Source organism: Oreochromis aureus, linkage group 18, assembly GCF_013358895.1.
Source record: "Oreochromis aureus strain Israel breed Guangdong linkage group 18, ZZ_aureus, whole genome shotgun sequence".
Taxonomy (NCBI): domain Eukaryota; kingdom Metazoa; phylum Chordata; class Actinopteri; order Cichliformes; family Cichlidae; genus Oreochromis; species Oreochromis aureus.
This window is the reverse complement of record NC_052959.1, coordinates 28,002,048-28,015,200: the sequence shown is the minus strand read 5'-3', so window position 1 is coordinate 28,015,200 and position 13,153 is coordinate 28,002,048. Positions and strand designations below refer to the sequence as shown.

At 40.1% G+C, this 13,153-nt stretch overlaps 1 protein-coding gene across 1 annotated transcript in view; it reads right to left on the bottom strand.

Moving 5' to 3' along the window:
• The window catches only part of LOC116331656 (contactin-associated protein-like 4), a 148,318-nt gene extending 138,966 nt beyond the window's left edge, over positions 1-9,352 (bottom strand). The window contains exon 1 of the mRNA XM_039602839.1: positions 8,961-9,352. Coding sequence (XP_039458773.1) covers positions 8,961-9,045 — 85 coding nt within the window. The 5' untranslated portion in view covers positions 9,046-9,352. The remainder of the gene's footprint in view (positions 1-8,960) is intronic.
• Positions 9,353-13,153: the final 3,801 nt, after the last annotated feature.

Sequence of the window (13,153 nt, the reverse complement as noted above, 5' to 3'; positions counted from 1 at the left end):
TTAATTGGTTGCAGCAGTATGTTAGAGCTTTTACTTTGGGTGCAAACCTTCACCATTTTGGTTTGAATTGCACTTTTTTACAACTGCTTTGAGAGTAAATAGCATTGCAGACAAGTCTGTGTCTCCCATCCAAACTGCAGGTGCAATCACAAGGAGGTTTTAATTGCTGTACTGCCCTCCTTGCAGCCAACTTCATCTATCAACAGCAAGCAACCTCCAGTGTTTTTCTCTAGTGACAGGAGGTTGCCAGTAGGTCACCAGCCTTGGCCTAACCCAAGTATTGTATTCACTACCTACCAGAGCCAAAATAAAGACAAGATATGGAATATAGTGGACCAAAATCAACTGTTTCAAGTTGGTTGTGCAAGTATGGATAGGCAAACAGATATGTTCACAATGTGAAGTTTACTAGTTGATCTCATCGTGCTGATGTTTTTAGCTTCTGGCATTCAACCCAATGGGTCAGGAAAACACTTTTTTAAATAACTACAATTACTTAAAGTATTGGACATGCACATACACATGATTGCTTGTTTCTGAATTCCATGTTTGCAGCACCTCCTTATAATAAATACATGACAGTTAGTCATCTGCAGTGTACTGGCATCACTCCCTATCACAGCCACATGGCAATCTTCCTTTTTGGATTACATAAATGTTTAAACAAAAAACATATCTGCCATATGTCCTGGTCTGCAACCTCAACCTAGTCTGCTTTTCCAGGGTTGCTTTCCAGACCACTGTCAGCAATCATAGGTGGACTTAGAACTTGCTGAACAGCTCAGCAGGCGAGCCAAGAGATAAACATTATGCTGCAGCCATAACAGTAAACAGTTTATGACATATGCATGAAATTTTGAAGTAATCAGTGTATGAATTCTTAAGTTATGACAAAACAATTTCGTGCCTTTTACCGAAAAATTGTAAAAGATATTCGTTGGACCAAAATGATCACGTGTGCCAAACACAGACAACAGTTTACCCACTTCAATCTCGGCAGCTGTATAAGCTGTGCAACTGATTAAATGCAGTGCCACGATATAGGTGGCTTCACAGTAAATGAGCAGTTCTTTTGTTTTAGCTGAAAGTTGTTTCCAGCGCCTGTCGTCTGTTCCACTCTGTAAGGGGAGCGAGAGGCCTACAAAGTGCTGTGAGAATAACAGCAAGCCAAAAAATGTTTAACCTTTACAAAATGTCACCATTCTGATGGTATAAAACTCAAAAACATAATACACAACATGTTTTTTTTGTATTGTATTCTACAATACTTTTACTTATATGATTATTCATTGCCACTGGTTTGACTTCAGTCACCCACTCATCTTGTTTGGATGAGCAGTTCTTAGGAAAGGTGCAACGCACAATCTGTCCATTCTGCGCAATCACAAACAGAATGAGTCAATGTATCTGTATTGTTCTCTTCTGCAACAGTAATGTAATGATTCCTGCATGTGATATGTTCAGGGGAAATCTGTAAATATTACGTCCGAAAGATAACCTGGGTTACTCTCTCTCCAGACGCACTCCCGCAGTGTCGTGGTCGCAGGAAGAACGGACAATTCGAAAAACAAGATTCCTCCTCCACAGCTGTCTCCGATGCACAAGCATAAAAATTCATCACTGAGGAGGCGGGAGACCAATATTGCACCCAAAGTAGCCTCTTCAAAATCTTTTTTTCATAATTTGAACAGATGGAAAGCATGTGCTAGAACACCGATCCCTCTACGCTACAACTTTTCCTCCCCTGGAAGTTCATTACTTTACCACAAACGCTTCATCCACCTACACTTATATAGAACACCAGAGACAACAAGCTACTCAGAAGGATCTTAGGATTCAAATAAAGTGCACGATATTAGACTTCAGAGATTTACCCCTTGAACTTCACTGATAGTAGACTAGATATAGCAGCAAGAACTGGCTGAATTTCCGCAGTAAGACTTGGTTGATGTCAGCGAGCGTCCACATAAATGAGGTACAAACCTCTAATGTGGATTTTTTTTAAATTGCTTTCTTTTCTGAGTAATACTGTCAAGAAAAGGTAGTAGCTTTCTTCCTTCTTAATAATGGAAATACATACCCACACAAAACAATTAACCAATAAAACCCCCTCAAAATCCAACCAATATCTATTAAATACCAAATATATCTTTAAAAAAACAGGTAAAATCAAACTATTCAAAGAAATAGAAATAAACACCAGTTAATCATGCAGCAAAGCTAATTAAATCTAGTAATTAAAACAGAAGTCTCAAAATTCAAAGTAGTGCAAAATAAGTCAGAAGAAAACAGGTCATGATATAAAACTTTTAGAGGGCACAATTAGAGACACAGCAGATTTGAAACAAACCTCTAATTACATTACTGTTATTCAACGCAGGGCTTCACAGTTCTGCAGTTTCCTTGCTTTGCATCAATTCTACCCACTCAGTATTGCAATACAAAATCTTTGGCTCTTTCAATGCTCAGTGCAAACTTCCCTCTACACCGCTCCACCGTCAGGTTGTGGACACATTTGTGGTTTTAGCTGAAATTCTGTTCTCACAAGGTGAATTTTTAAGAGATTCACATGAGTTAACTCACCGCTGTAGTAAATGTTTCTTTGCTGTCTTAAAGATTTTGCAGGTCAACCCTCATAGTGCAGGTTGTTTCCCAGCAGGTAGCTAAAAGGATTCACTATAAGCTCTGATGTTCAGCATGCTTCACACCGAGGCTGGTTAATATTGCTTTAAAACTCCATTTAAGCTTGACATCTTCTCTTAGTAAAGATTAAACTATTAATTGATATCATATAATATATACATTATATGCTATTATATATATTAATAAAATAAACAGTTTCTTTAAAACTTACTGGAGCAATTAATAGCCCCAAAATAATATTCAACCTTCAGTACAGAGAACAGTATTTTTATTGTCTTCCACCCATCACCCCTAACCAGACACAGCAGTTCGGTCCCCTCCCTGAGCCTGGCAATCGGGAGTTCTCCTTCCCACTGTCGCCAAGTCCTTGCTCAGAGAGTCATTTAATTGTTGTTTTCTCTCTGCTATTGTAGGATCTTTACCGTAAAATAAAATGTATTGATGTGACTATTTGGCTGTCCGTCCATTTATTCTCTTCCACTTATCCTTATCTGGGTCACGGCGAGGTGGAGGGTGGCTAGAGCCTATCTCAGCTTACCATATAATTTAGAAATAGTATAGATATTAATAAATAAAATGGAATTGAACTGAATCCATTAGCAAATTAACAAATTAATAGTCATCTACACATCACAATTTCTGTGCATCAAATAAAACTAAAAAGCATCTGCATCATAAATGAAATGTTATAATGTGTCAGTTTAATTATTAACTTTACGCCACTGTACATATGCCCCCCTCTCAATCAGCAGGCTGTCAGAGTAGGACAGAACCATAGACAGTATAAAGTGTGGATGTAGTTACCATGACGTCACTGTGTGGTTTCTGAAAGACTTGAGATGAGTGTTTTCATTGTTGCCATTCTGGTGTTTTGAAACTGGGACCTAATTGTGAAACTGCAAGCTAATGAGAACACCCCAGATAATCCTCCTTTCTGAAACTTAAAGTGACCAGAATTTACATAATGGACTTAATCTTTTATTTTGTATGACCTAAGAAGACTGGCTGAACCTGAACACTCTTTAGAAAAGTGCTTACTGCAGTTAACTCCGTGGGCGGGTTTCCTATAGAAAATCATTGGCATTGTCCCCTGATGGCTATTAAAACGTCTGCAGGTTTACATTGGCTTCACTTTTCATGTCCAACTTTTGTACCGCCTATAGTTAGGACCTCCTTCCAGACAGTAGGAGGTGTATGAGAGTAACTTTCCACATTCTGCATGTATATCTCTGTGTCCAACACAACAAAATGGAGCAAAAACATGTTTCAAACAGGAATAGTGGTGCACTGACAGCACATTGTTAACCCAATCCAAGCACCAATGGCAGCTGACAAATTCTACAGATTTTATGTTTCTATGTTCTAATTTTCAATCCCATTTGCACTCCTGTATTTAGAAAAAATGGCTAGAAAAGTAAACAAAGAAAAGAACTTCTATCCACATCAAGATTCGCTAATATTTTGTTTAAAACCTGCAGGGTTTTATTCTCATTACCTCATTCTGACACCTAAAACTGACCTGAGGCTCGAGGCTCCAGCGGATAAACAGTTACTCACTGTTTTTGGCAGCTTAAAGGCATATTTTAGTTTATATTTTCGTCATATAGCTGCTGTTTTTTTGAGCTGCTGAACATGCATTGACTCTTTTATGTTTTCATATTGGAAGGCGATTAAATGCACACTGGCTTTATGGCCCTGCGGGTAGCTGCTTCACACACCGACTTCCCTGAATCTCATCAGCTCAACTCCAGTGACAAAGCAGCTCGCTGCTTCGGCTAACAAGTCATCTGAGCGCCGTCGGTTGTTAAAATATGTATCTCTACTTTGTTGTCATTTAGTGCCACCTCCATAATGAACAGTGAACTGTCTCCGTGGAGAATTGAGATGTGAGGCTCAGGCTAAGAACTTGCAGCTGGGATCCCTCCATCTCTGCAGTCTTAACTTATTATGCTGCTGTGGTTTATGGTCCGTGCATGATGAGTGTGCTGCTGGGTCACGCTGAGCGAGATAATCACAGACAGATACAGAGAGCGAGAGAAAGAGCCTAGCCAAGGAAAAGAACCACAAAGCAAAAAATAAAGAAAACTGAGAGAGATCGACAGAAACGCTGACTGTAACAGTCACATTTATTTTTTAAATATTCATGCAGTACTGGCAGGCCACTGCCATGGCACGACTTGTATGTATTTTCTAAGCTTTAAGCATGTGTTAGTAAACAGCCTTGTCATTTAAAAGCTTCCACAAATCACTGATTTTTCCTGTCACTGAACATGTGAGACTCACTTTAAAGCTAATTCAAGGCAAACGGACATATCCCGAGATGGAGATCCATAATGCAGTTAGCTAAGCAGCTGTTCTAGGGAGTAAATTTCACTCTTGGTCAAACACGAAGAGAAATGTTCAAACCACGGGTTTTGAACCTGTGGCTCTGAGCCTCACGCAGCTCTTTGTTAGTCTCCAGTGGTGATCACCGCGGCTTTGACAAAAAATAAAAAGCTACTGTTGGCTGCTCGCTTGTCACAGAGGGTAGCGCCGCATGTTTCATCTGGCAGATTTTTTACACTGGGTACCCTTCCTGACAGAGATGGATAATGTTATTGTTTAACAGTTAATTATCATTGCTGCCAGTGATTCTTTACATTCTAATTGTAACATGTATGTAATATGCAATACTGGCTACTGCACGCTGTCATTTACGGTGATGCTAATTTCTTCTTTCCCAGCTTTTACTGTAGGTACACCTCCTCGCACATAAATACGCACATGTGGAGCTGACAAGACACAGCTGCATTGCTGTTTGTTCATTCATTTGATGACAATATGTTATGTTATTTTAAGTGCAAAAGCTAAAAGCTTCTCAAAAAGTGTTAAAGCAACGAGAGCAGAGCTGAATAACATGTCGACACCTTCCACTGTTCATGCGTCACTTGTGCTTCTTGTACAAGTGAACTGCAAATGTGTGGTGGTCTCATTCTGACAAGAAAAGCAAGCTGCCATCACAAGTTTTGCCAGATTTTTTTGATAAAATAGTTCCTTGTGGTTGTTTTGTTTTGAGAAAAGAAAAACAACATTTGAAAGATTTGCTTTTTCAATCAGAGCTCGGTGATAAGGGGTGTTTTGCAGCCACATCACAAATTAAGTGTTTGAGTTGTTTCAACCAACAACAACTACAAATAGAGACACCTTAATCAAATGTGGGATTGTTGTGGGAGGACAAGCGCTCTGTTGCTAATAAACCCTCAGATAAGCATTGCCAACAGCATTTACAGATACGCAGCACACCAAAATAGACTTTTTCACTTCTACTATCTTTGTCTCAGGATTACAATTGCACATACTACGTGTTAGACTGCAAATCTTCTGGATTTCCCTGTTAGCTTTCGTGCACGTGCAAAGGTGGCACAAATGGCTTGTCTGTTATTCCTGTAATACCGATGGCAGGCGACTCCACATACATCTCCACACACCTCCAAGCTGAGCTGGAGAATGTGCAGAAACACATCTATAAGGGGAGCAAGGTCGCTCAGAAAAAAAGATTTTAGGTCATAAAGTATTAACAAACTGTTTTCAGCTTCATGTGGAAGGACTCAGTGAGCAGGGAGGACACATGCAGAGCGAGAAAGATGAAGAAATGCAGAGGCATGAATTGGAAGAAAGGTAGAGGAAAAACAGTGATGGCACAGTGAGACAGTCTTTGATCCAGGTGTAGAGAAGAGATTTGGGTAGAGGAGGACAAAGAGAAAGACACTCGAAAGGAAAACAAATAGAGACGCATCTCTTCAGTAGGACAAAGGGAGTGGAGAGACACTGGCAGGAAACAAAAGGAAGGCTAAAAGAAAAACGCAACAGGCAGAGAGACGAGTTGAGGAGGAACGGACGGAGAGTTCGCACCACATCTGAGTCAGAAGCAGCAGGAAAGCGAGGAAACAACTGAAGGAGAAACACAGCAGGTGGAACGAGAGAGAGAGTCTGATATTTTGGTGAAGCTCTAGATGTTTTATTCAAGGAGGAAGGATGGAAACTACAAAGCCATCTACTCTAACTGCTTACACACGGCTTTGTCTACACTCTTTCCACAACACCATTTATCCATCATCTGTCTGCAGAAGCAGCAATGTGTCTCTTTCATTACCTCGTTACTGTTAGACAACAAAATCACACACAAACTGAAAGAGACTTTTTATGCGCCTTGTTGCTTCTGATAGTCTACACAGGGTGAAATATTAGGATTCTCGCTTTGCTTTTATGTTTAATTTGGTATTTCCACTCAACGATGTTTGAAATTATATAGAGACAAATAAGTTTCACAGAACTGTTTCTACTACTGTGTCTCAGAAATCCTAAACCTAAAAATATGCAAGTATCCATTTCAGAAGATGAGATATTTCATTATTTCACTTTGCACTTGTCTAAGTGGCTCACTCATATATCCTATACTGGGCTCTCAGTGCAGCCCATCACAGTCCAGCCTCCCTCCTTCTCTTAAGCAAAGAAAATTCACTTAACAGGGCGGAAGATGAGGACTAGCTGCTGCTTGTAAACAGAAGGTTTGAGCAGGCAAGTGGCTGCGTGTATGAGATGACCATCTATATGACATCGGCTCTCTAAAACAACACACACTGTAACGAATAGAAAAAGACTGAACCTGTGCTCTGACTTTATGATTTGAAACTCTTTTAAAAAATGAATATCCACCATTGTAACAGCAAAATAATGACAGCAAAACATGAAAATCACAATAGGTTCCCTTTAAACTGAGATATAAGGTGAGCTGAGAGCCCCCCCCCCTTCAGCGGATGAAAAGTGAATCCAGCCTTCTGGTGTCAAAGTGCCCATATATCATTCTGCACAGTGAAGCTCAAACATCCAAATGCATTAATAAGCACAACACTTCATGTATTTTCATGACTGCACCCTTCTATCAAGTGGAAATATTCAGGATGTCTAGTGCATCGCTTTAACCCGGACATGCTCGCAACACTCAGCCTGACAAATGTGGTGTCTTTGGAAACTTTGAGGTCTCCGCTTGAATTTCAAATAAAGCTCTGTGGGTGTGAGCAATGTTTGGCTGCACAGGAAGAGTTTCTAATGACTGTGGGATTCAGGGGGTCAGTGACTGTAAATATGGACGCGAGAGGAAAAGGGAACAAGAAAAAGAAAAGTGGAGGACTTGCAGAGTAAAAGGGCTATGGAGAAGAAAGTGAAGATAACAATATTTTACACAAATCACGTCTTTAAGAGTGAAGGCAGGAAAGCTATGAAATAAGAAATAAAAAGAAATCACTGAGCTGCGAGAAAAGAGAACAAGACAGGAGGACGGGAGACTCATTTTGCCATCTGTTTCCAATGTGTACAAGCGTATGGCATCTCCCTCTCTGCTCCTTTTATCCATCTCTCTCCCCTTCGCCTCTTCTTTTGGGCAGAGGAAGAAAACAGCAACGCCCAGCTTCACATTCCCACACTGACACATGACTAGAGACCTGGAGACTCACTAATGCTCAACTCAGACACGATTCAGTGATGAAAAGTGACATTTCTTCACCTCAGACGCAACCCAGCATCCTCTCAGTCCCAAGCCCACATCTACTGTACAAGCTGCATTCAACCTCTCTCTCTCTCTCTCTCTCTCTCTCACTCTCACACACACACACACACACACACACTCACACACACACACACACACACACACACTCTTGTACTCCGGGCAGGCTCAACATGCTTTGCCAAGCACAAAATTAACCAGAAAGCAAACACATAACCTTGTTGTATGGAGTGGATGAACTCGATTCAGCGGTTATCATAAAGGCTTCAGCCTACAGAGGTTTGAACACACAGCTGAGACCTTTCACTGACAAACACTGAGCTCTGTGAAACCTTCTGTGGGCTGCAGCATCCTAAATACAAAGGTTTTCAGGAGGCGCTGTGAGTCTGAGAATCAGGAATCTTTGGAAAGATGTAATACAAGGGGCTTAATCGAAAGGGGAATGTTTTCTAGAAAAGTTGACTTGTGCAGGAGAAACGTTTGGCTTAAATGTTGCTCTAATAAAAAGGACAAAAATATCTTTAAAACCATTTTACTTCTTTAATTTCCTCTGATTGGCAACGAAGACGCGCTGAAAGCTGATACATTTAACAAAGAAGAAGAAAAAAGCTCTTTATAAAGCTCGAATGTTCATTTAAAAAGTAACAAAATAATATCGGTCAACAGGGACCCCGTGTTTCTATCGCTCTCAGATCAATGGTGTCGTGTTTTAAGCAGACTCCCCGCACTTGCTGCGCTACCTGCGGGAAAAGTAAAAAACGCACAGCCGGCTCACCTTCTCCGGTCGTCCCGTACGCGCAGGAGAGAAGCAGGGCGACCTGAGCGATAATCCCAGCAACTCTTTTAGTTCCCAGATCCATGGTGAAGCGGTGAGAGGCTGCAGAGAAGCCCGGCGGCTGCTGGAGGAGAGAGACGACCGAACCCTCCGCTCCAGCTCCAAGAGAGATCTCCTCAAACCAGAACTGAAGGGGAGGAAGGGAGGCAGTGAGGGAGAGTGAGAGGGAGAGAGAGAGCGAGTCGAGGGTCTTACTACGCGTTCCCAGCGCCAGCTCCCGTGCGCCTCCCTCTCCTCTGAAAGCTCCTCTTCAGTCCATCGATGTTTAATAAGCGCAGTTTCAAAAGCCCTGCGCATTGCAAGATTGGGTCCTTCAGTTCCAATGGGGTAATAAATCCTGCCAGGCAGACTCGTTTCACGTGAAATGCACATTCACACACAAATCCACGCCTTACTTAACACTTCATTTTTATGGTGTGTGCATTTTAAATCCTACAAACCCGAATGCTTTTTTACAAAAAGTAAAGTAGTTGTGCAAGCGTCTAAATTTGTGTACATTTGGAGCAGGTTACATTCCCCTGTGGGCTTAAAACGTGCGCACAGCTGGGGAACAAACATTGTGAGAAGAATGGATCCTTTAAATTTTGCTGAGTCACATTAGTTTAAAAATAAAAATAAACAAGCAATACAAAAAGTGCATAAGAATGAAGGCGATGTGTGATAGCTAATAAAAAAGGCTGTCAGCTGTAAAAATCTCATATAAAGCCGTATTTACATTTCTTGGGGAGAAAAAAAGGGCAAAATGTGTACAACTCCAGGAGGTCACTGCCAAGACCCAAGCTAACCTAATCAGCTAGTGACTGTGCTTTTCATTAGCTACCACACAAAGATCTGAGCATCATCAATCTTCTCACCCAGCTCTGTAAGTAATCAAACAAGCATATTTTCCACAATCTTTGATTATCTCGTTGTTTTAAGTTGGGTGGATATTTTTAATTGTCACCAAGACACATGAAAAGTGTTTGCATTAGCATCCCATTACTGTCTTGAAAATGTATTCCACAAGTGCCCCGTGATTGGCTGTCTGGGCAACATTGGTGCTCATCCCTTTGAGATGCTGCAGATACATTAGAAGAACAGGTATGACACCCTGCGAATGCTGAATTAAAACCTATGTGAGGTCTGCAAAAGGAAGATTGTGGTATAAGCATAATTAATATATTTGTGAGACAAGTTCACCAAACTAAAGCATGCTCTGCTTTGTTCTCCTTTTTATGTCAGATGAAAACCATCATTTATAATATGATCCTCACGTTATTTTAAATAAGCTTTGTAACTTGTGGCTGAGACCACTTCTGTGGCCATAGATCAGTGAGCAAAGGGTTGCTTTCCCATAGACCTCTATAAAACCTGACTTGTTTGTAAACCTGAAGACGTGCCCCCTTCTGGCAACTGGAAATAATGCAGGTTTTAGGCACATATGTGCTAGCTTCCCTTTTCAAATGCAGAAGCTACAGTGTCCATCTTTATTTTAAACTGAAGAAGAATATCAGCCTGTGTGTTTTTTTAAAAAAAAATGACATTGTGCTACAGAGGGTACTCTGGATACATGGTCAGTGATTGTTGGGTTGTCAGTTGGGTTTTTCATCAAACCAGGCAACAATCGGGCACCATGTTGTGGAAACTCCTGTTCTGGAATAGCTGAGATGGATATCTCCCAATTTGAATTTAAACAATAACAATGCACTCTTTGAGCAAAATGGCAGCTGTCAAGTATTTCCCATCTATCCACGACAAAACAGACAACAAGAAAACCTGGCCTTTTTTTGACCCTGCGCCAAACCAGAAAAACTCTTTGCCCATCGGTTCCAGAAACGACTGCTCTGCTAACAACTTGAATGATGGTGTTGATCAGCAGCTCGAAGCTCCAGCAGCCTGGAAGACATCAAACATTTTGCCGGTGCCTGATTACCAGCCTCTGGATGTTTTCAGTGCGCCAGAAGAAGATCCTACTGTAGCGTCATGGAGCGAGGCGGATGATATCTGTGAGCTCTGCATCAGGCTCAAAGAAATTGAGCTATGCAACATGATAGGAGAGACAACGAGCAACCGGGAGAGTGAGTGTGATCGCAATTACCTGTGATGTTATTAGACAACTTAATAGCTCACTTTAGAGCCACGGGAGTTAACACAGTTGGTTACTGTGCAGTTTTGATGAGTATCATCATTAGTATAACTAAACTAAATTAGTATAATTTAGTCATCTGAAACTGATAAAGGAAAAGAGCAGAAGAGATATGAAAAGAAGTGAAACTGTGAAAAAAAATGTAATATATTGTACACAAAACATTCTGTTAGTGCTAAAAAGTTTTCAGATCCTACATGACTGTCAAACTACTACACATCACATGAGGAAGTCCTGCACTAAAACTGCAGCCTAAGTTAATTATGATAATACATGATTTAAAAATGAAAAATGCTCAATTTAAACAATATTTTTAAATGTGAGGTTCACCTGTATTTTTCATAGATGAGACCTAGATTAGATCAGTTCAATTTAAAGTCTGTCAAATGATTTATAAATTAATTGACTTGTCACTTTAGTTTTACATGTATTTATTCTCAAGTGCTTTTAAATAATAACAGAAATATTTAAGGTCTGTTAAATGTAGGTGGTTTAAAAATGCATTTATTTCACAGTGAAATATAAAAGCTTGGATTAAGTGAAAATACATAATATAATATAATATAAAGACTTTATAATATAATATAAAGACTTTTACCCTCTCTATAGCCTATTTAAGTGAAATTCTTGCAATATGTGATGCATTACGGTCTCTCTCTCTCTTTCAGAAAAATTTCTGAGGAACATCGGGTATTACAGGGTCAAGCAGAAGAGGAGAAAAAAGAAATAAAAAAACTCAGAAAGACAAAAATATTAAAATGAACTGCAATGACAAGCAATTACGCTTCTGAGCTGAAATGTTTTTCTGTTTGTGTGGGTTCTCAGTTTAGCCATTTGACTGTTTTTCCTACTATGTGATCCCAGAGGGAAGTAGAGTGCATCTTTGTCCATCAGTTTTTATCATTATACATTAAAAACACTGTGTAAACACTGGAAACCTGCAAAACCACAAAAATTCTAATATCACAAAAATCTAGTTCGTTGTACTAAACCTCAACACTTTCAGACAGCGAGTAGTGAGTTGTTTTTAAAATACATTTCTGACTGGCTGCCATGGCTCACTGCAACCATGCCAGCCACAGAAACCACAGCAAGAGAAACATTACAGGAGATCATTTACAGCCCAAAATGTTTAAGCTACTGTGGATTTGAATGATTTAGGGTTAAAAACAACCCTTACTTGTCTGTTAAGGGCAAAGTAGAATTTGGCAGATGGGGGAACTTTAAGGCAGCGCTGATAAATGATTGACCTTAAAAATTAATTCGTCCTGAGAACTCTGGTGGACTTGCTCTGATTGAGAAAGGCGATCAGCTCACTTGCTTATGGCTCTGATGTTTCCAAGTCTTTGTGGATTTAGGCAACTGTATTCTACAGAATACATTTAAAGTTGGGGAGGTGTGCTTTTTGTTGTTGTATTGTTTTTTTATTTCTAGTCCATTTTATTTACTGGTTATAACACCAGCACTGCAGCAGGACTGGTTGAATGAAGTAAGCAGTCACTGAGGGAAAGAGGAACGATATCTGCATTGAAGAACTGCTGGTCATCACCCAGTAATGACTTAGCTTCCGAGGGCAGATATGCGATTTCCTAAACTGGAAGTCTTGAAATATTGGACCCCAGGAGCTATATTACAATTAAATCAAGATGGCTGATGGATTTGCGAACCCATCAGCTAGTCTGATGGGTTTTATCAAGATCTGTGAATAGAAGGTGATATCAGAACCAAGTTTTGCAACTTGGCAATGATCTTGGAGCTTCCTATCTAGTAGAATGGGGAGACAGCTTTTATTTCAGTGGTCACTGCCACATGAAATATAAAAGTGTGGTGGTACTTTAAAGAAAACTGCTTTAAAACTTTGCTTATTTTGGCCACTAAAAGTCTTTTTCCTCCACCAGTTATATTCCTACTGCACTGTTTCACAACATTACACCTTCATTTACTGCTCAATCCAGAGTGCCGACATTAAAAGTGTCTCGGCTCTTCCCACAAAAACAACAACTGTGAT